The sequence below is a fragment of the Anolis sagrei genome, chromosome 3 (genome assembly GCF_037176765.1).
Source record: "Anolis sagrei isolate rAnoSag1 chromosome 3, rAnoSag1.mat, whole genome shotgun sequence".
NCBI classification, from domain to species: domain Eukaryota; kingdom Metazoa; phylum Chordata; class Lepidosauria; order Squamata; family Dactyloidae; genus Anolis; species Anolis sagrei.
The window spans coordinates 54807138-54831778 of record NC_090023.1 but is presented as its reverse complement, the minus strand read 5'-3'; the positions used below and the strand labels follow the sequence as shown (position 1 = coordinate 54831778).

Below are 24641 nucleotides of genomic sequence, written 5' to 3'. Positions count from 1 at the left end.
TGGAAACCAACTGGCAGACATCTCGGGGGAAGAAGCAAGCTCCGATGGAGGGAAGCTGGCAGGGTCCCCCACCCTTCCACAAGCAGCAGCTGCTCCAACCATGACCAGCCGCTGGCAAGTGACTCCGAGTCAGCCGGAGATCCTTCACAGAGCCTGGCCAAGGACCGGCTGGGAGTATGGCCCTCCCCATTCGACGGAGGGCCCAGGAATGCAGGAGATGAGTCAAGAATTAGCACAAGTAAAGGAACTGCTCAATTCCTTGCTCCTGAGACAAGACAGCGGCCTGAGGGGTCAGGATGCCAGCCCCAGCATTCCAGCGGCCACTCCTTCCCTTCCGCAGGTAACCTCCCCTGGCCCCTCGGCAGCAGCCCCTTCCCCCCATCGGCAGAGGAGTGAGGGAGAGGGGGGCTGGGCCCAGCCACAGCACAGAGGGGAGATGAAGCTCCGAGCTGCCTTTGATGGGGACCCAGAGAAATTGCCCTTCTTTTTGACGAGAGTGGCTGCCTTCATGGCCAAATGGGCAGGCTCCTTTGCGGACGAGACAGACAAGGTCCAACATGTGGCTGACCAGTTGGAAGGGGCAGCGGCTGAATGGCTCCTGGCATTGTATGACATCAATGCCCCGGAGCTGAACCACTTGGATGCCTTCATGTTGGCCCTGAGGTCGCGCTTTGAGGACCCCCTCCGCAAAGCCAGAGCCAGAGCAAAGCTAATGAGCCTGAAGCAAGGCTCCCGCTCCATTCAGGACTTTGCCTTGGAATTCAGGAGATTGGCTTCAGAGCTTCCTGAATGGAACGAGGCCTTCAGGATCCAAGTGTTCAAGGATGGCTTGAGACCAGACCTGTTGGAGTGGGTGCTAGCCAGGGGCAGCCCAGACACCCTGATGGGATGGGTGGATGTGGCCGGCAAGGCAGAGATGGTGAAGGAAGAAATCAAAAGAGCCCACCAAAAACAACCCTGGCTCACCAGAAGCGCGGGGAAGAAGGACAGCACCCCTCCCAGGAGCAGAGACAGGCTCGATCCGGGGGAAAAGGAATGGAGGTGGAAGCTGGGCCTTTGCCTATGATGTGGTGGTGAGGGGCATTTGGCCGGCTCCTGCCCAGGAAGCGGAAGGAAACCTGCCGGGCACAAACCTGGAGAAAACCAGCAGAAGGAGAACCTGAACCAGGGGAGAAAGAACCAGGCTACAGCACTGGCAGCGAAGCAACAGAAACAGCCTGGGACCACCCTTGCAGCCCCCCAGGATGACTCATCAGACAGCGGAGAGCTTTCGAGAAACGAAGATTGCCTGGAGTAATGCGCGTCGACTTCCAGGCAGTAGGAAAGCGGCGCGCCAAAGTAGCAGAGACTGACATTGACCTTTCTCCAAACCGGCCAGCAAGGAAGAGGCACTTCAAAACAGTGGTGAGTGGCACTGACTCTCCTTTCTGGCTGAGAGTGCGGTTGTGCAAGGAGGGGACTGGAAGAGACTTGACAGTAAATGCAATCTTGGACTCAGGGTGCACAAAATCCATAATAAAGCCTGAGACAGCTACTAGACTGGGACTGGACAAGGTAAAACTCCGTTCCCCAATAACCTTCGTGCAGATGGATGGGAGCGAGATGAAGGGGGGACTTTGCAAATATAAAACCAAATGTGTTTTGCTGGGGGTGGGAGAACATCAGGAGTCCATCTCTTTTATCATTGCTCCCATGGCCAGATTTTCATTAGTCCTGGGGCTAGATTGGCTGAAACTTCACAACTCCATGGTGAAATGGAGGGAGGGGAAAATATGTTTCACAGATCCTGCTTGTGAGGCTCATGGGCGAGACAAAGGCGAGCCTATGGTAAATTTGAAGGCAAGAGAGCAGGGAAGTGCTGCTAGGGGATGCTACACACTCACTCCTTCACCAGCGGGGGGAGAGGGAGGGAACACACAGGCAACAGAAGACATCATTGCAGCCTCAGGAAGCCCTCACGCCCAAGCAGGGCGGGGAGTCCTGGGAGGGCTTGCAGCACAGACCAGTGTTCTCACCCCTCAAACACTGGGGGAAGACGGGGGCAGCAACCCACAGACACCAGAACACAGGGTAGAGCCAGAAAGCCCGCAAATCCCCCAGAATATGCAGACTTAGCAGAGGTCTTTGATGAGAAGGAGAGTGACAAACTGCCTCCTCACCGAGACACAGACTGTGCCATAGAAATCTTGCCCAATGCCCCAATGCCTAAACAGAGAACGTATCCCATGACCCCCAAAGAGAGGGCAGCACTGAAAGAATTCCTAGACAAGAATTTGGCCAGGGGCTTCATTCGACCCTCCATGTCACCCTTAGGCGCACCAGTCTTCTTCAGGGAAAAGAAGGACCATTCACTACATCTGGTCACTGATTACAAAAATTTGAATGCCGTTAGTGCCACTCAGGCCTACCCCCTCCCCTTGATTAAGGACATGCTAGCACAACTTAGCACAGGCAAGATCTTCACCAAATTGGACTTGAAAGAAGCCTTCCACAGGGTGAGGATTAGAGAGGGGGATCAGTACAAAACAGTGATAAACACAGTACTAGGAAAATATGAATTTGAAGTAATGAGTTTTGGTTTAAAAAATGGATCGGCAGTGTTCCAAAATCTCATCAATGAAGTGCTAAGGGAACACCTTGGCAACGGTGTGTTCTGTTACCTAGATGATGTCCTCATACACTCACAGGACTTGCACTCACATGTGCAGCTAGTCAGGGAAGTCCTCAAAAAACTGCTTGCCAACCAACTATATGTCAAACTGCCAAAGTGTGCCTTCCACCAGGACAAACTGGATTACCTAGGGTACAGGATATCAGCACAGGGCATTGAGATGGATCCCAGCAAAGTAGAGGCAATAGTGGGGTGGGAACCCCCCAGAACCAGGAGACAGCTACAAAGCTTCCTGGGATTTGCAAACTTCTACAGGCAATTCATTCCCAACTTTGCCCAAATAGCCTTAACCCCTCACTGACATGCTCAAAACAAAGAGAAAGGGAGGGGGAAAACAAACAGAAGCTAAACTCAAGCCAGTCACCAAATTGCCTTGGAGCAAGGAAGCCCAAGAGTCTTTTGAAATGCTAAAATGCCTCATGAGCTCAGAGCCCATACTGAAACACCCAGACACACAACACCCTTTTGTTATACAAGTGGATGCCAGTGATGCGGCCACGGGGGCAGTATTACTACAGAAAGATGACAAAGGCGTCTTGCGCCCATGTAGTTATCTCTCAAGGAAATTCAATGCAACGGAAACACACTGGCCAATCTGGGAGAAGGAGGCAGCAGCCGTCAAATTTGCTTTAGAAGCCTGGCGGCACTTTTTGGAAGGGACCCCTCACAAATTTGTAGTGTACACTGACCACAGGAACCTGGAGGCACTCCAAACGCCATGCAAAATGACCCCAAAGCAATTGAGGTGGGCCAAATTCTTCTCCAGATTCGACTTTGAGCTGAAATACCTTCCAGGGAAGGAGAACTTCTTGGCAGACAGCTTATCTAGACTGCCACAGCACAATGCAGGCAAACAAGACACTATAGGGACAATCTTTACACGGGGAGATTAGGGATCAGTGGCTCAGGGAACACCATCACGAATTGAGTTACCAGGATGGGGTGTGGCTGAAAGACAACAAAATTTATGTCCCGGAGGACCAAAGAAAGCAGGCCCTTCAGGATCACCATGATCACAAAACAGCAGGACACTTTGGATTTGTAAAAACTCTGCATGTGCTGAGGAGGAAGCATTGGTGGCCATTCATGCGAAAGGATGTGAAAGCATATGTCCACCAATGCCCGGCGCACCCAGCATCCTCCATCCCTAAAACGTCATTTCCAAAATGGGCGGAAGCTCGTAAAAAAGATGGAGGATGCCGTTTCGATATTTAAAAACACTTCCGGGTTTGAAAATAAGTTTTGTAATCGTTTTGTAATTGTTAAAAATAACGAATATTTAACGAATTACAAAATTAACGAACGAAACCGCCCAGGCCTAGTAGTTAGTACTATATAAGAGGCCTGTAGTTGAAGCTCTTGTATTCCGAACAATAAACGTGTTGATGTCTACTCCACTTGTGATTCTCTGCGTGATCCTTCATAGGAGATTCCTCCAGAGCCACACAGCGTGGAACTGAGATACCTGACATAATCATTCTCCCTTCAAAAACCTTCTGACTCTAATTTTAAAAGTATAGTTGAACTACTTTATTTGCAGTATCTTCCGCATATTCATAGGTACAGTAGTGCACTTGAAATATGCAATAATTTGCTATTTCAAGCAGGTCTCACATTCAAGATGTGTAAAATATTAGAAATGATATATACTCGATTAGAATATTATATGATGGCAATATCTAATAGTATTTGCAGTGCACATGATTTAATAATCAATTTAATGACATAGAATCCTTTTTTCCAGACTGAATTGTTTAGATTTTATAAGCTCTTTTAAAAAAGACTTGATAAAGTGACTGTTCTAATTCTTCTGAGGGAAGACAAAATACTAGACATATTGTAAAAATTTGCTTGCTTTTCAGTAATAACAGTTCCCTTTCTGCAAGCAACATTATTCCCCTTTCAATTTTTTAAAGAGAAATTAGTTCAGTCAGCATTTTAGCCAAAAACACAGAGTGTTTGAACACAAATGTTTTCAGCTAGATTACATGTGCAAAACTAACATCAAAGCTCATCTGTATGCTGCATAAGAAATTCCCCTGAGCTTCTTCTAGCTGTGATATCGGAGGTTAGCTAGAGGACTGAATAGTCAGACTCAGCACTTAGTTGATAAGGTAAAATAATAAATGAAGAATGGAAGCACTTATTTTGCCAAGAAAATGCTGTTTTGCAACTTGAAATGCTATGTAGTATTTGGAATGCATTTAATAGTATAGTAAATCTATTTTTCATTTTTAGACAAGAATTACTCTCATTTTTTTCAACAGACTGCAACTGTAAAATGATTTTGAAAAAATAATATGTGCACACAGTTTTCCCCAGTCTCATAATATTATACATATCTTACCCATGCTGCCCTTATTACAGCAACATCACTCAATTTGGAGCCAACTGTAATTGAATCTTGTGAACACAACCACATTTTAAGTGTGCGTAACATGAGTTAGACATTAGAATCGACACACATGTTCTTTTCACCAAATCCCAAGCATCCAATGAGTTGCCAATGCAGAACATTCATTGCAAGGTTCTTTGTGGCTTAGTTGTACTTCTAAACTTGTATGAAAATATTGAAAGCCCTGAATAACATAACAGCAATCATACTACAAAGCATTTACCCTTTTGTTTCTGTCCTAAGTGCACAACTGAAAATGTGTACTCTTTGGCCCAGCAACTTATGCTCTTCCTATCTTTTGGACACATTTAATTATTGTGTAATACATGACACCATGTTAATTCAACTCAAAACAGCCCTCTAAGGTTACAATATGTAATTTTTAAAAGTAAACATATACTTTCGAAATACAGTTTGATACCAATTTAACTGCCATGGCTTAATACGACGTAGATGTGCCCCATGTGAACCTAACACCAGGTTATATCAGTCTCTCTCTGACCCAACGTGGCCCTTCTTATGTTCATAAAATATATAAATCACCCCTTTCTCAAAGCCTACTAAGATGTCCTTTTAACTGCCTTGGTCCCAACCTATGGAGTCCTCATATTTTCAGTTTAGTTATGACTGTTTAGAATTTTCAACCAGGAGCTCATGACAAATTACAAATCCCAGATTTCTACATCAGCAACAGTTAAAGGAACTAGAGTGCTATAGTTGTATAGCATAAGAAGGATCCCAAGTTCAAAACAATAGATAGAAATTATGAGTATGCAACAGATGGAATGTTTTAAACTGCTGGAAGGGCTTGGAGCAAATTGATTAGCTACTGAGTTGCCTTTGGGTCCATATTTCTATTTCTGTCCATGCCATCTATTTTTATGTCTGCACAAGTCAATTTTTAAAAGACTTTTTATAGAGCTAAATTTAGTACGGCTTATTGCCATGTAAGTAAGACTTGCTAATAAATTAGGTCCAGGGGGCAGAGATGAAGAGGGCAAAACTAACACAGAATATGCAGTGTAGGGGTGATCGCTCTTTCTTTCTGCATTGTGTTTCTAGACACAAGATTAATAGCAAGGTTCAAAGCTTGCTCTTGCATTTGTATTCAAATTGTGCAGTAGGGCAGTGATTTATCAATTTATCCTTAAACCCCATTATGGCCAATGGATTTCCATTGGTAATTAGATTTCCAGTATAAATTACTAAAACAGATATATTTCTGATAGTCACTGAAGAACAATAACTGGCCTGAAACAAAGAGCAAAGGAAAACCTGGCTGCCATTGTTTCTTCCACAACATCCTTGAATCTTCCTTATGAAGTATAGGTATATTAGCATTATTTCAGTAACAGTTATGCAAGCACAATGCACCTTTTGACTGTTCCGATGTTTTGCTTCATGTCTAGGATGTGTTTAGTTTCCCAGTGCAAAACAAAACAGAATGAGGAATTTGGTGCCTGGCAACGTAGTGACAGAATTGCAAATGATTCCTACTTCTGCAGCTGCCACTGCCATCTTGTCTGTCAGGGCAAGGAAAAGAGATCCAGGAGATCTGGGTGGGAGGGGGGATGTTAATGAACAATCTTATGCAACTCACTATATTCTAGGGCAGGGATTCTCAAACTATGCTCATTGGAGCCCTTGGAGCTCCATGAGTGATAGTGATGTACTCCACAGCATCATGTTGCTTTCTGCCTGCTCCTCTTCCCCCCACCCTCCTCCTCCTCCTCCTCCCCCCTCCTCCTCCTGAGAAATGCAGGAAAATTAAAGTTTGGAGCTGAAACAGCAGCAGCAATGTCCTCCTGGGGCACAGATGATTTCTTCCTCACCCCTTCACCACCCAGGCTCTTTTCCTTGCTGCCTGACCCCTTCCCCCCATCCTTCTTTGCTTCCAAAACCCTATTTCCATCCCACTGCTCAGGGAGTGCTTTGATTGTACTTTTCCTGCAGGACAGAAGGAAGTTGAACTGGATGGCCCCTGGGGTTGCTATTATTATTATTATTATTATTATTATTATTATTATTATTATTACAACAAAGGCTGGATGGCCATCTGTTCAGGGTACTTCATTCTTTTCCAGAATGGCAGAAGGGGGTTGGACTGGATGGCTCCCAGAGTCCTCCACTCAAATACTGTTAAATTTATGTTGGTTAAAATTGTTTTGAATGTTAAATATTTTATTGTTCTTTCTTCTTTTTTTGCACTACAAATGAGATATGTACTGTTCATTTTTTTTCAATTAGTTCACACAAATACTCTCCATCCATCTGCTACTGCCTGGCCCATCTGTCAAATTGTAAAATGCAGTGTGGCCCCTTTGTTCAAAAGTGTGCCCCTGTGCGTGCGCGCGCACACACACACACACACAAATTATATAATATATAACATATACATTTATATAATATATACATTTATATAATATAAACATTTATATAATATCAACATTTCCTGGGGCTCCATGAGAAACTTTTGCTTCAAAAAGGGTTCAGTGGCTGAAAAAGTTTGTGAATCCCTGTTCTAGGGAGTGTCAGTTAATATGTCTTTGACCTATATCATACAAATCCATATGCTTCATCACAGTCACCAAATTATTTGAATGGGGCCAATTCAACAACAGTGTCCAAGTTATGGATTACTCATAGATATCTGAAGATTTTTGTCTATAATTTCACGCTGATGTGGTATTAGGGGTTGTGCAATAGCGATTAGAATGTGGAAAGATGGGTGCTTTGCCTTGTAATTTGTACATATATAATGTGTTTGGGAATGGCATTTAATTTTGTTGTACGATGTACAATGGCAATAAAGTTACTCTTTTTATTTTATTAAATGTACAAAGTAATTCAGTGCTGGAAGTTATTATGTAAATCCAAGATAAAATCATAGTGATCAGAAAAATGTAAGATAGCATAATATAGCAATGACTGGTGGTAAGAGCAACATTTAGCTTTTGAGAAAAAGTTATGATCGTGAGTGAAGACTATGTTTCTTAAATGGATATTGGCCATCTTGTATATGATTTTGAATGCATAGTATGCTAATTTCTTTATAAAATACTTCATTTAACCTTTTCTCCTATTAGTTTTGTAAGACTTTACCAGAAAGGATTAAGTTGTTGAATACTTATTCTCACTGATCTCTGCGTTGTGACTGTATATGTAGTTGGTTGGTTGAAATTTGGAATTGAACTTTATTTCTCACATTGCCTTTTTCAATTCTTATATTTAATATATTATGGCACAAAATGTTATGTAACCTTGTTATACTTTTTGTTATGTTATTTATTAGAAATCATATAATACTGTCCACCTTGAAGCTTCAGAGCAGAGTAATATAATATACTATAATAGTGTCTCCTATATATGTCCGTGATGAAAATATTTTAAAATCTCTTTTCTTAGCTATCTTCGACCTGTCTCTTTACAGACTTTTCAGCTTTCCATAGTTCCCATTAGAAGACTTTTATTGCCACCAACCTTTATAGATTCATTCCCCCCCCCCCCCCCCGATTCTACTGAAGACTGTCCCAGTTCACCTAATTTATAACAGTTATCCTGCTATCCTGGTATATTTTCATTTCCCATCCTGACTGTTACAAAGACCCAGTACTCACCTTTTCTGTAGCTTTTTACTCTGGACTTTTCAGCAGGCTCCGGTGATCTGCCTGCACACTTCATTAATAAATTATAGTCTTGACTCATTGCCTTTGAAAGCATTATTGTTTCTGTGAAAATCTGAAGAACATGAACTATCCTATGCACCTCTCTAACTATATGCCTATCTTGCTAGTGCGTCATAATGGTTTGTTGTATCTACTGGTAAATATCCAATGCAGGCACCCAATTAGATATATCTGTTTTCTATGAAACCAAGATTTCAAAAGTACCATACTTTCTGGCGTATAAGATGACTGGGTATATACGACAAACCTCAACTTTTCCAGTTAAAATCTAGAGTTTGGAATATACTCACTCTATAAGACTACCCCTCTTCCAATGCATGCTAAATAAAAACAATTTAAACATCAGATTTGATTTCAATATGGTTATTTTCCTATTGCCATTCCTCCTTCTCGGTGCTGCTTCACAGCAGTCCTCGGGAATGAAATCTGAGAGGCAAAAAAGGAGGTAATAGGATACAAGGGTGGGCCAGATGAGTGAAAGAAGCATGTTTTTTTTCTGGGCACAGCATTGCTCTATCCCTTTTTCCCATACTCCGGTCGTTCTAGATGCCTGCAGCTTGCTCTGTCCTTCACTTACACCTTCCTGGTGATACACCTCCTCACCTCATCATCAGCAGTGTGTTAAGTCACTTCTTTCCACAAATCCTGGTGAGCGGATTTTCTTCTACCGTATTTGTACAGCACCACCCTTGCTACTTCCATACGGTCACCACATATGGCAATGATGTGGCTAAAGCCATTTTTGAGATCCCTCACTATATGCATAACTGCAGAGCCCCCAGTCTGGCTCGGAAGTTTCAGCACCCGCCCTATAAGATGACACCCAATGTATAAGACGATTCCCGTCTTTTGAGAAGATTTTCCTGGGTTAAAAAGTAGTCTTATAGGCCAAAAAATACAGTATATCAAATTAACCTAAAGCTAAAACCTTTTCCAAATTATAAAGTTGATTTCTGTGGTGGGGTAATTAACTTAATAAGGACAAAAAGACACATCTGAATCCTCACAGTGCTCACAACATGATTCACAAGACTGTAGCAGTGACAAATTTTGGCTTATGGGTATGTCTGAGTGCAATTTTACATCTATCATTTGGTAAATATGGAGTGATATCTTCTAAAGAACTAATCATTTAAAAGAAAATATAGCCATAATTCCTCTACAAATATATTTCTTTATTGTAATTCATCACAAACTTTTGAGTATTTGCAAACTCAGCTTGAAATAATTGGCATTGTTATCAATTATTTGGATGACCTGTTCAACTCAAGTGACTGTGAATAACTTATAGAGGCATCCAGAGAAGAAAACATGCTGCCTTCCTAGCCAAAATGGACAATTCACAAACAGGTTCCTGTTGGAGGTGCAAAACAAAGAAAGGGACTATTTTTCATGTATGGTGGTCTTGTGAACTGGTGCAGGTCTATTGGAAAAGAATAATAAAGGAAACAAATAAAATGATTCACAACAAAGTAAAAAAAAACAGGGATGGGCTTAATAGGGATATTCAGAGATAGATTAGAACAACCAGAGAGAGAAGTTTGTTTGTACAGCTTTGCGGCTGCATGCATTACAATTGCCAAAAATTGGAAAAGGGAGAAAACATTAAGCATCAAAGATTGGAAGGATAAACTGTGGGATTATACACATATGGCTAAGATTTGTAGCAATTTGAAATATGAAAATCATGAAATATTTGAAAGAAACTGGAAGTTGGCCTTAGCATACTTGACAGGAGAGCGAAAAAAATAAAAACAAGAGGAATTTATTGAATTAGAAGTATAGAGGGTTAAACAAGTCGTGCATAAATCCTGCGGGGATAAGTGACGGAAGCCAAGGTGGTGGGTAGCACTGGGGGTGGGTTGAGGGGTAACTGTACTGTGGGTTGCAGGTTGTCTACATATGTGTATGTGTTTGTGTATGTGTATATTTATGCAATATATATGGTTGGTGTATTATCTTTTTGAAATAATTTTCTTTAAATTAAAAAAAAGAAAAGAAAACATGCTACAGAGCTGTAAAGGTATTTAGACCATGGTGCCATGGTGGAAGGGGTTGAAGAGGGGTCTGCTGATTTCTCCCCTACTGCTTTTTTAATGTTCTATCATGGAAATCACTAGAAAAATAGGAATAATTCAGTGGTGTCAACATAATCAAAGGATTTGTTCCTCAGACATCATGTCAACATGAAAGGACTTTCATCTAGCACAGTGGTATCAAACCTGTGGTAGTTGGTGTTTGGGACTTCTGCTACTAGAATTCCTGTTGATTGGACAAGCTGTCTAGGACTTCTGGGAGCTGGAGTCTGAAACATCTAGCAAGACTTTAACTGCTCTATGCATAGAATATTTGTTTAGGTACTTGCCCATGGTAGTAGACATATGTATGTAAGGTTTTTTTTTTTTACATACCATTTATGTGATATACCATATTTACTCAAGTCTAACACTCACCTTTTCTAACTTAGGGCCCTCCCACACAACCATATAACCCAAAATATCAAGACAGAAAATCCCACAATTGAATTAGGTATCTGAGTCCACACTGTCATATATTCCAATTCAAAGCAGAAATGTGAGATTTTATTAAGTTGTGTGGAAGGGACCTAAATTACATTGCTAAAATTGAAGTGCGCATTGATGGCATATTAGAATCATTTATCTAAACCTGTCTGCACTCTTGGGCAATAGATCCCAGCTCAAGACAGAGGAGGGATTGACAGTGGTGCCATCAAAAGCTTGGTAAGAAGCAGATGGTGGCTGTCAAAAGGCTGGTGGGAAGGCCAGATAAAGGGGTACAGCTTCCCACCAGCCTTTTTGTAGCCACCACCATTATATTTGATAGCAAATTCTTTTCTTTTTTTGTAATGTGCACCTTCAAACTTGAGGTGTGTTACATTCAATGGCACATTATACTCTAGTAAATTCAGTATATGTTTTGCATTGCAGATGAGTATCCTTTCTGTTAGAAGCATCCTAATCACTTTTGCATGATTGTCCAAGAGTGTCATGATTGTCCTTCCTATCCACCTATACCTATCAATCTATGCCTATCTTTTCATCTGTTTAAAAGTATGGCATTTAAAGAACACATGTTACATCACTATGATATAAAACAAAGTTAATGCTTTTTGTTATATCAATTTGTTTAACAGACCAGATCCAGTATTATGGACCAAGGATGGTGGAGAATTACCAGACCCAGAAAGAATGATTGTCAACGGTAGGGAGCTAAACATTCATATGCTAAATAAAACGGACAATGGTACATATCGATGTGAAGCAGAAAATTCTATTGGCCTAAACAGCGCAGAGTATGTTCTGATAATACGTGGTGAGTAACGTCTTCTCTCATTTAAATGATGGTGTGCAATGACATGTGCTTTGATAAATTTGTTTGGCTTTGTTTAGCATTATTTTTATCCTACCATTCTACAGTTGGCTGTGTTTTACTTTTAGTGTATCATTCAGTTTAAGGCTCTTGGTTGAGTATTTATCAGGTCATAATTTCCCAAATGTGCTTGATGGAAGGTGCTTTCATAATTGAATAAATAACAGAGACAGGATCTAATTGTAAGTTCTGAATAAAATATATTGTTTTCTGACATCTCATAATATCATGTTACTACTTCAAAATGTGTTCCATACTGAAGCACAAATATAAAATGAGAAGAAAAAGATAGAGTGGGTTTATTAAGTACCACTATAATTGCCACCAAAAATACAGTTAATACAAAATTCATCATTGTGGTAGTAAAGAAAGAGGGAGAAGCCATATTTTTAGCTTTGATTTTTGCAACTAATATCAGTTAAAAATGTTGATTGCAAACTGAATTAGTTACTTACACAATGTTTCTGGAGCAATACAGGCAAGAGATTGTCTTCTCAGTTGCAGCCAATCATATATTTTCAAAAACGAAAATACCCTATTGCAGGCCTGCGCAACCTGTGGCCCTCCAGCTCCCAAAAGTTCTAGCCAGCTTGTTCAATTGTCAATAATTATGTGACCTGGAGCCCAAAAACCTGGAGGACTTCAAGTTGTGCACGTCTGCCCTATGGCTTCTCCACTGCAGTGTGGATTGTTAGGTTGAATAAAATGTGTCCCAATCCTTACTTTCCAGCTCTATCTCCCTCTTTTCTATTTCTTTTTCTTTTCTTTTCTTTTTTTCCTTTTTTTTTTGCAACCTAGTCTGATGAAGCACAATTTGTAGCTTTTCGGTTTGTTCCAAACAAAGTATTGCTTACTTCTGGATTGTTCAGCAATTTATTTCCATTATGGACCAATATGGATACATGTATTTTTGTTGTGACAGAAATGCTAACTTATAGATCAGTCCATGCTGTCTACAAATGAAGCTGCAAGATGTTTCTTATATTTAAAGAGCTGAATCCGTAAAAGCTGAACTCTAGCTGAACCTGCGAAGGAGCGTGGGTCTGTTTTGCTACAACTGGAGAACTTTTAAGAACATTATGCTGACTTAGAAGGGTAAAATTGCAACCAAGGAAACATTGTGGGCCTTGTCTGTGGTCTCATAAAAATTCAGGCATGAAATAGGATTGAGATCCCTGCTATTTCTATAGTTTGAAAGGAAAAGTTTGAGGAAAGCAAGCAATATGTTCTGATAGTTGAGAACATGAGAAATGATGAAATGTGATAAATTCGAAAACACTTTGAAAATAATAGAATATACATCTTGATTCCTCTCTTTAAAGTATTACAGAAAAAATATGTATGCAAACATTAAATAGTATGTTATTCTTATTAAAATTCTTGATGGTGTCATGTGGAGAATTTCCATTTGGTGATACAAGATCCCTAGCAGTGTATTTTTCTGGGTTCAGGTTACCTCTATCTGATTTGTTCACATTGTGCCAAAGCAATTTCTCAATTGCACTTTCTTATTTGCAATTTTGCCTCTGTTTTGAACTGCAATTTATCAAAGCCAGCTCATGGATTAATGTTACTGATGCCACTAGGTAAATACTGTAAAATATTGTTAGTCCTCTAAGTATTAGGGATATAAGTAATGATAGACTCATTGAAATTTGGAAATTAACTACATCAGTTTCCTTCTTACATAGATAGATAGAACGATATGATAAAATGTAATCCTACTAAAGGGTTATTTAAATGATCACCTTCTTCCATACAATCTTAGGTCTTCCCACATATACTTAGGTCCTCTGATGGACATATACACCAGCCTGCCAGAACCCAGCTGGCAACCACCATCTAGAGGACCTTTTCATCAGCTGCCCTAAGACTATGGAACAACGTGTTGGAAAAAGTCTGACAGCTAAATGAGCTGTTGGAATTCAAAAAACACGTAGAGACCTCTCTCTTCCTGCAGGGATACCCAGACAGACTTTAAGCATGGATTTTAAATGTGTGACCTTTGCTTAATCTCTATTTTGTGTCTTTTAATATGTATTTTATAGAAAGACATTTTAATATGTAGCTTTTATAGAAATGTGTTTTAATATGTGCATTTGTAGTGTTTTTGCGATATTTATGTGTTGATTGTTCTGTGACCCGCCTTGAGCCATGAGGAGAAGCGGATAAGAGATAAAACTATTCTTATTGTTATTATTATTACTACCAGTCCTGAATATTATTCCCAAATATTTTGAAATACTGTTCTATGACATGCTGGATAATAATGTGATATCTTATTTTGTTCTCTTTAGAAAGTACTTTTCTTTTTTTAAAAAAAACAAGAATAAAGTAGCTTATAAAACAACTTGCCAATGTACCAATATAGCCAAAACAATAATAAAACAAGAACAGTTAGAAAATAATATAAATTTGGTTAAGGGACAGTATTCTGAAACAGATTTCAGAAAACAGCTCTACAAATAGACACATTTATATTCTTCAAATATTAGAAAATAGTTGCATTTAATTCCTTTATAATGACACTGGGGTGCCATATACTGATTACCAGAAATCCTGTGGTGAAGCAGGATGAATTGGGTCTATGAGAACATTGCACACACTTTTAAATAAATGTATAAAGCACTCTACTTTTCTGCTTCTCATAGACCCCCCATAAAAGCCAGCAGAGTTATTCAAGCTCATTAGTGGGGAGGAAGAAGAAACAATGTTGGGATTCAAATAGACTTGATGGCTGGTATATAGAACCATCAATCTTTAAAATGCATGTAATGCTTGTTTCTCCATTTTCCAAGGCCATGTGACACCAGCAATGCATTGTAACACATGAAAAACTTAGTCCGCTTTTTAAAAAAGCTTTACGAAATCAAAAGTTAGAACTTTATGAAAAAAAATTAAAATGCTTGATTATCTCTTTTTCTATACCATTACAAACTGTTTCTTTTAGATGGATATGCTATGAGCTTCTCACCCCTACCCCTTTAAAAAAGAGTCACTTGCTTGCACCAATTGATTTGATTATCTGGTTCAATGGGAGTCAGAGATATGCTTCATTATTGAGATTATGTTATGATGGTTAAGTTTGATTATTTGGTAGCCTGTGCTTGCACATCTTTCATATTATCTAGTTGAAAGCTGGCCTTGCTGACATTTTCCTGTAATGCATAGTGCAGATTTTTCCTAATTAAATTTCTGCAAATATAGATACAGAACCACAGAGGGTAATTGCATGCAAGTGCATATATATATATATATATATATATATATATATATATCTGTAACACTGTGTGGCTTCTAAAACAGGATGGTGCTGCTGAATGTTCCAGCAGAGGTTTCTTTTGAAAAAAAATTATCTAGTGTTTAGTAGCTTTTGAGATCAAATATTTCTTCAGTATAGTTTGATTATAAAGATAATTTTTGACAATTTCCTGTTCTTCCTTTTGATTAGATGTATAGCTTTATGAAGTGCACCAAGCGGGATAGAATCCCCCCCCCCCTTATTTTTTTTACTTTGTAGCTTGAAAATTGAAGGAAGGGTTATGCCATTTAATAGAGGGCATAGATTTCCTTATCTTCATTTTGCACAAAAATTGTCTCTAGCATTTAATATATTCTTCCAGTGCACAGTTAATAACCACCCTGCTTGGGGAAGAGAGAAATTATTATAATCTCTCCCCCCTCCCCCCCCCCCACTTGTGAGTTGAATTTAGAAGGATGAAGAAAATCAGAATGGAGGTAATTTCTTTCCAAATTTATGCCAAAATATTTATAGGGGTTAAACAGAATTGGTACTGTGCCACTTACGTTAACATTTTCCTGTTCGTAACATGACATTCCAAGGAGAAGCAAAGTTTCCTTGGATTTTCTGTTGAACCTGACAAATCTTATAAAGGCTGAGTGAATGGGAGGGAATAAATATCAGGTATTTGGCATGGGGGGAGGGGGGAGGACCAGAGGGAACTTGCTGGCATGTTAATAATTGTGTATTCTTCTGCTTACACTTTGGTGTTCATAACTGGATTGCTTGAGTTTACTAGTTTCTCTTTGATGAAGACATGGGGTCCTTCCACACAGCCATATAATCCAGAATATCAATGCAGATAATCCACAATATCTGCTTTGAACTGCTTTATCTGAGTCCACACTGCCATATAATCCCATTCATTGTGGATTTTGTACAGCTGTGTGGAAGGGGCCTTGAAGAGACAAAGCCAGTGTCATATAGAAACTCCAACCATTGCAATAAATGGTTTTGATGGCATTAAGATCCTGTTTATTGTTTTCAACAATTCTTATTCATATGAATAACTTTATCTGGTATCTTTTTGCTACTTCCTTCATTTTTTTTCTGTGTTGTAACCCTTGGTCCTTTAATGACAAGCTTCTCATGTTAAACTACATATATTTTACCATGGATGTTTATTCAGTGTGAAGTTGGGAGATTCTTTGATCTATCTAGATTTTTATGAATAATACAGAGAAATATGTCAGTCTTGTATTTTGCCTTCCATATATACATGTAATAAAAATCAGAATGTATGTTCTATGTTTTATACTGCTTTAATAGTTTGAATTCAAACTGTGCAAAGTAACTATATAGAAAACGTGTGCTGCATCAGACCAAATCTCAATCTACTCTAATGTTTTAAAAAATAATACTAAAATAAATAAAATACTTTGCTCCCTTTTGATGAGCAACCAGATATTTCTGGGAAGTCCACCAGCAGAATAATATGTGTCCAGTACCAATTTTGTTTCTAACATTTTATGTTTAGCAGTATGCTGCTTCCAATACACAAGGTGGTAAGTAACCAACAGGACTGGTAATAGTTATACATTTCTGTGACTTCTTGTGTCTATGTAGAGTTTGAATCTATTGGCTGTCTGCTCAGTTCCATTAATTTTCTTAAGCTTCAGTGATCCTTAATACTGATATTTACTGTTATAGTATGGAGTAGGTATGAGTCTGCTTGAAATAAATAAAAACTTATATTCAGTTATGGTGTGTGAGAGAGAGATTTATCTGGTTCCTTCAGCTTTCTCTCATGAGAAGTTCAGGATGTTTAAAAAGCCATTTTGGCCCCATCTACACTGTCATATAATGCAATTTGAACTGGACTATAGAGTCAGTGTAGACTCATATAATGCAGATTTAATTACACTGAACTGTATTATATGAGTCTACATTGCTGTATAATCCAGTTTAATGCAGTCAATCTGTATTCTGAAGCTGGATGATATGGCAGTGTAAATGGGACCTTTGTGTAGAAGGCATTACATCTCAAAATATAATGTAGTTAGAATAGGATTTGTCCTAAATTCTCTTAGTTTATGCTTTACTGTTTCCATACATTTTTTTTCACATTATGATCTTACTTATTTTCAATCCCAGCATTTTTTTCTTCCTCCCAGCTTTCATTATTGAGTACTTTGGACTCACCTATCTGGGTTTTTTTTTATTCCCTTTCCTGAGAACACTTGTCTCAGTGGGACCATATCTGCTAATTCCCTCAATTTCCAAAGTTATCTTCAAAACTCAGGAGAGATTTAGACAGCTTTAGCACAAGCAGAGGCTTGACTTAAATGAAAATGTGTAGTTTATCATAATTAGAGATTAAGAGTAAGCATAGTGTTTATTCATATTAATTATACAAACAACGTGAACATGGCGAAGCTTTAATTGGGGCAGTCTAAAAATAAAATCATGAGGAAATCATTTTGTCCCATAATATGTAAGTATGGAGTAATTTTGTTTGATATTATTTCATTATATATAGAAGAACAACTCAGTACAGCTATCAAGATTAATAGAACCAATACAACACAATCCTCTATGTATTTTCTTAGTAGTGTGCCTCAGGGATGCCATAGTTCCCCTTTGGCTTGGTTATACCATAGCTGTTAACACGGTTCAGTCACCCATATTCCCAAATGAGACTGCTGTACTTTAGACATATAAGAATAAGACATTACTCACTAAAAAGACAATAATACTTGGTAATGTAGAAGACAATAGAAAAGGAGAAAGACTACATTCCAGATGGATAGATTCAGTCAAGGAAGCCATAGTCCTAAGCCTGCAAAACAGCAAGGCTATTGTTCATAGGAAGATTTGGAGGTATCTTATTCCTAGAGTCACCATAAATCAACATTGACTTGATCACAGTTAATCACTGTGCCAACTTTAATTTGAATAATCAAGTTACTGTGTGTGTGTGTGTGTGTGTGTGTGTGTGTATACACACACACACACACACACACACTCACACACCATACCAGGCAAAATCTGTATCATATAATTATTTCCCTATAGTAAAAATAAGTACAGTACTCATCCATTATGTATGTGTTTTAGCCAACATCCATGATCAATATTAAAAGAACTTCAGAAACTTCAGAAGAATTGAGACTCACACTGTCAATTGCAATAGACAACATAGTTCCATTTCAAACCATAATTTCAAGACAGGTGGACTTTTAAGGCCCCTTCACAATACACAGTAGTGCTATGATTTCATTTTAACTGGGGTAACAACATCCTATGAAATCCTGGGATTTTTACTTTAATGAGGGGCTTTTAGAATTGTCAGCTAGAAAGCTCTACTGCTTCACCAAAGTACAAAGTTAAGAATTCCATAACTGAATAAAACTGACAGCTGGAGTGTTAATGAGGAAATTATGTTGATGGAAAATCTAAACTAGCTGAACAGGAATTGCCATGGATTTAAAATGGAGTATAGTGTTATAACTGTGTAGTGCAAAATTTTGTGTAACTTTGGGCCACTGCATTTCTACACCCACCCCCTTCCAAAACAAGAAGTTTGTACACTTCATTTACATTGACAAATGTAAACTTGCATATAAATATAGCTTAAATGAAATAGTGGGTGCATTTTTCACCCACTAAAGTTGCTTTATTAAAAAAGCTGCAACAATGCATTGTTTTTGCTAATTCAACTAATGTACACCCTTCGAATATTTATATTGTATAGTTTACACTACAGAGTATATTGACTCTGAACATTAGAATGAATGTTATTTGTTCACTGTTATGTTCTTAGTACATCATAGGATGAGAGATTGAGGCCCCTTCCACACAGCTGTATAAAATCCACATTGAACTTGATTATATGGCAGTTTGAACTCAGATAACCCAGTTCAAAGCAGACATTGTGAATTATCTACCTTGATATTCTGTGTTATATGGTTGTGTGGAAGGGCCCTCAATGTAGTGCATTCTAATGTTTTTATCCAATCTCATGTATTTGACTCAGGGAGGGAAGTAGAAATCGAGCTGTGAATAAAAAGATTGGTTAATTCAATGTATTGTCGAAGGCTTTCATGGCTAGAATCACTGGGTTGTAGGTTTTTTCGGGCTATATAGACCATGGCCATATAGCCCAAAAAAATCTACAACAACCCATTGGTTAATTCCTTTCCTAGTTTATTGTGAAAGATTTGCAGAAATCTTGTGGGTAGAGGATTTTGATATTAGGCAAGTCTTAGAACAGTTGTTCTCAACCTGTGAGTCCCTAGATGTTTTGGTATTCAATTCCCTGAAATCCTTACAGCTGGTAAACTGGCTGGGATTCCTGGGAGTTGTAGACCAAAACACTTGGGGACCCACAGGTTGAGGACCATTGCCTTAGAGAAGATAAAAGTTCAGTTCATCTAGTTTAGATTTAACAGCTCCTAAATCTTCCTCATTAACACTTCAACCACCAGTTTTATTCAATTGCCTGTTCACATATCCCAGTTTTAATCTGCTACTGGGTTTGTTCCATGAAGTAGCCTCCTCATCCATTTGAAAACTATGGATGCTTCTAGAAGGGAAAATTGTTAATGCTGTTATTCAGAGTGCTTTCTATTAAGTCTTCCTTAATGGATTTCCTGTGATAAGAAATAAGACAAAAGAAGCAATCGGAAAACATTTCAGAATTACAAATGGAAGACACCGTAAAAGCATTCCATTGAAGTACCCCCATTAAAATCATTTGTTCAAATGGCCTTTTGAAGCCAGGATTGTAATGTGGCCTGGCTCTTCCTGTTAATGAAAATGGGATCTCTTATGTGGTTGTGCCCCCCCCCCATCAACTATTGCCAGGAGGAAATTAAGTATGCCTTGCATGTTCTAGTCACACCAGGAAAGAGTAGGCCATGCTGGTGAATTAAAGATCCAACTTTATAAAGAGAAAGAAATGCATTTTCTTCCCCACCCTGACAAACTGAAGTCTTTTTTTAAAAAAAGGGAGCCCTGAGTTCATACACTTTTATAATTTTCAAGGTTGCCAAATTGTTTCTTGGCAACCTTGAAAATTCCATAAAATTAACAAATTAGATAGAAGTAGGCATCAGTCTGCCCTGTATAGTCTCTTTTGAAATAACCAGCCATCTCCCAATCCTTGTTAAATAACCCCTTCCCTTGGTACCACAGGGAACATGATATCCCGTGAAACTTTCACAGTTCTTCTAGCAAAAGTTTCCTGAGACCAATACAAACAATTCAGAACAAATACAATTTTTCTGGGTTCGTTGATATAAAGACATGGCAGCTTCCCCTTCAAGTACCTTACCTGCTATCTCTATTCTCTTTTATAATCTGTTTTCCTAGTTAATATTTAAGCAATTAAGTGTTTTGAGGAAATAAAAGTAATTTGAGAAATTAGCAAGACACATCTGTAGTCCAGATATTGTAGTCCAGCATGTGTACAGCCATATCTTCCTCCACTGTTCTATGGTGCATAAAGTGGAAGACCTTTGGCTGTACATTGAATAGTATCCTCTTTTCTTTTGATTTTGGGCCCTTCCACACAGCCCTATATCCCAGAATATCAAGACGGAAAATCCCACAATACCTGCTTTGAACTGGGTTATCTGAGTCCACACTCAGATAATGTGAGATTTTCTGCTTTGATATTCTGGGATACAAGGCTGTGTGGGAGGGCCCCCAATTGTGGATCCCTAAATCAGAGTGGGATCAAGAAGGAAAAGTGAAGAATAATTGAACTTTCCTCCTTGCTCACATTGGTGATGCTACAAAAGTGATGCCCACTGCATTCATGTCCTGCTTAAGGGCTTCTAAAAGAAAACTGATTTTTTTTTTGCCTTTGTGATAAAGAGAATGATGGCCTAAATGGACCTTTGGTTGACATAGCATGGTTCCTCTTATGTTCTTAGAACCCCTCTCTCAATTGTGACTAAAAGTAGGGCACCACTGGTGATGAAATATAAGAAATGTCATATTTCTTAAGATCAGGCCTACACTATCTTCTGTAGAGGGTTAACTTCTGAAATGGATAGTCAAGTGTCGGGTGGGGAAAACTTGATATAAATGATCATGAAAAGAGGCTAACAGCATAAAATTGATTACATCTGTAACCATAATGTTACTGTGTAGAGAAATCAATTTAATCCTTTTCCATTGATTTAATTAGTGGCTGTGTTAAATCTCAAATTAAGAATTTAATTTTGCTGGATTAAAACATTTTAATGAAGGACAATATAAAGAGCTTTTAATTTCGGTATCCAACCATCCTGTTGAGTAAGCTTTAAATGCCTGCTAACAATTGACTAAATTATACAAGTGACATTTGGATTACATTTCAGCAGCATAGTCCTTTAACTGACTTTTTAAATAAATTGTTACTGAAATAATTATACAGTGTTTCAACCAGGTGGAAAGTGGATATCTACCATATTTCCATATAGGAGAACACAGCGGTAGAAGCTATTTTTCCTCTTCATATACCAATATGATTTTGTGCTTTAATTGAAGCAGTTACCTGTGCTTATTGTTGTTACAATTTATTCTGCTTTCTGTCAAAATTGAGATCCAAAGCAAATAAAGATATACAAAATATAAATATTAAAAGTATTAAAACAAATATTTAAAACATAATTATAATAAATATACAAAAACGTTTAAAACCCTCTCTTGCATATGGCCTTTCCTGATGATTTTAGAGCACAGTTCAAATGATCTGCCAAATAGCCAGACCTGAGTTTTAGAGATTATAACCATTATTTCACACCAAATATTAGAAATAAAATCTACATACTTGGGGCACTATCAAGAAGGCATATGTTAAGTACTTGTATTACAATGTATCTATTTTTAATAAATTCAGAAATGTTTTCTATTACTGAGAGATTTATCTTTGAAGTACCATGAGACTCAGCTATATGAAAAATTATTCAAACCCTTTTTTGTACATGAGAAAAAATAATTCATCATTGTCTATTAATAGTACATGTTTATTCTACAAACTTGAGAGAAGAAGTGTGGAAAAAGGAGTCAGAAGATAACTTTGATAACCCTTCTTCAAAGGCTTTGTTTTTGCCATGAAACCACTTCCATGCTTTAGTAGATATTTTCCAAAAAAAAAATATCTATTATCAATTTTAATAATGTATTGGCTATTTTGGACCCATAGAAGAGTTTTTCCATAAACATATAAATGGCTGTATTTTAATTGTTTTGCATTTATTAAAACACTTTTGTCCAATCACATCTTATCTGAGATGTATTTCACAGTGCAGAATTAACACAGAAATAGTTCTGTAGTATAACAATATCTAGAATATTAGCTGAATTGATTACCGCAAAAAAAAGGATATAGTCCTATGTCATCTCAAAAATTAAGAAATGCATTATGGCATAAGTATTTATGGATTTCTTCGGTCTTCTTAATCAAATCCAATAACAGTTGTGTTATAATATACAGATAGATATAGATATAGACAGACATCCAATAATAATAATATAGAAACATGGGGGGGGGGGGGACACACTAAGGGCAATTGTAAACAGTGAGTATTCAGACAGAATGAACATTGCCACTTAATCCAGAAATTATAGAAAAATATATTTACTTTATTAATAGTGGTTATTTACAAAGTAACTTTTTGATATGTACTAGCATCCTTGATACAGGATACTAATAAACACATACAGTGTGGGTAAAATGCTTTCAAGATCCAGGAGGCTGAGCTAATATTGTTCAGGTGTTTTGTGCCGCACTCTGTCTTTGAAGCTCCTCTTTTCAAGAATGGTCTTTTTAAACACAGTGTCAGAGTGCCTAGGGAGGCTGAAATGTTATTCTTTTCAATTCGGAATTTTCTGCTTTCAGGTTGTGTCTATTTATTCTCATGGATGGAAAGTATTGAGGCACCGCTGGCTAATGATATCATATATAATGTTGGAAGATGGACTAATGTTATGAATGGCATTGCAAGCTCCTGTAACAGTTTTACTAGTAAACTGCATATAGTAGTATTGTGGTATTTGGATCTTCCATGAGGTCTGTTTTCTGTGCCTGTATTTCGATTACACAGTCTGTTGTTGCTTCTAATAAACAATATTCTTCTATCTTTTTCTGTTTCTTACTGTCTTCCCTTGACTTGTCCATCTCTGTAAAATGGTTCATCCTGGAACATTTGTGGCAAGTTGCCTCAGAGGCTGAGCTCTACTTAGGCTTATGCACATTGCCACATTTGCTGCATTTGCTGCATGCTTTTGCTGTTTGGAATGCCTACTTGGGGGTGCAGAATATTCTGGAGGCTTTTTGAAATTCTTACTTACATATCTTGGATGTTTTCACTTCTGTTTGACTGCATGCACTATTGCTTCTTCCAACAAAGTTTGAGCTTGGTGAATTATGTGGGCCTGTGTTCTGCAGATATCCACAGTCTCTTCAAGGGTGAGAGGTTCTTTCTTCTGAAAAGTCTTCTATTACTCTCAGTTATGAAGATGCCAGTCCGCTCCTTGACCATTGCATCCCCAGAGGAACTAAATATACAATGCTGTGCTATATAATTATGTGACAAAAACATTGATTCCTGCAGCCCTGTTATGTTTCAGTTTGTTAGTACTTATCCTCTCAATGTTCTTGGGTTCATAGTCAATCTGAAATGCTGCTAGAAAATCTAGCAGGAATTTTGTGCCTCCAGGATGAGGTGTACTTCTATAGTATTATCACCAAAGCAGGGAAGCAAAACAGCAATTTTATATGTTTGAGGTTCTTTTGCAGCCTCAAAGTTCAGATTCAAAATCTTTTCCTATACCCTTCTACAACTCTATTCCTAATTTCTTATAGTTGGATAAATCAATGTGGTAAAATTACAATTAGAATGAACTGGTAATTTCAGAAAGCTATTCTGTGCTGAAGAATCATGAAAGAAAGCCCATTTCTCGCACAGCGTCATTATGTCATCGGATTAGCAGTCGGCATACAGAAAGTTTATCCAAAATTCTGCTTACTAACTCAGAGGAACAGAACTATGAATTTATCTCAAATATTTTATATCTTGTATTATGCATACTTCACTATGTATGTATATTTGTATACACCCCATCTTTAGATATTCTAGAGACATGATAGGCTAATTGCACTCTGGATGAACCATTGCCTCCTTTCACCAAAGGATATTTGGGTATCATGGGCCAGTGAACTACACAGTGTGGAAAATAGGGGAAAAACAGACATTGGAGCTGGGA

The 24641-nt window shown here is 38.2% G+C and overlaps 1 protein-coding gene across 5 annotated transcripts in view; it reads left to right on the top strand.

Moving 5' to 3' along the window:
- Window positions 1-24641, top strand: part of CADM2 (cell adhesion molecule 2) — a 537220-nt gene that overhangs the window by 426607 nt on the left and 85972 nt on the right. For all 5 annotated transcript variants that reach the window (XM_060770541.2, XM_060770543.2, XM_060770540.2 and 2 more), the window contains one exon: window positions 11907-12085. In XM_060770541.2, coding sequence (XP_060626524.1) covers window positions 11907-12085 — 179 coding nt within the window. The remainder of the gene's footprint in view (window positions 1-11906; window positions 12086-24641) is intronic.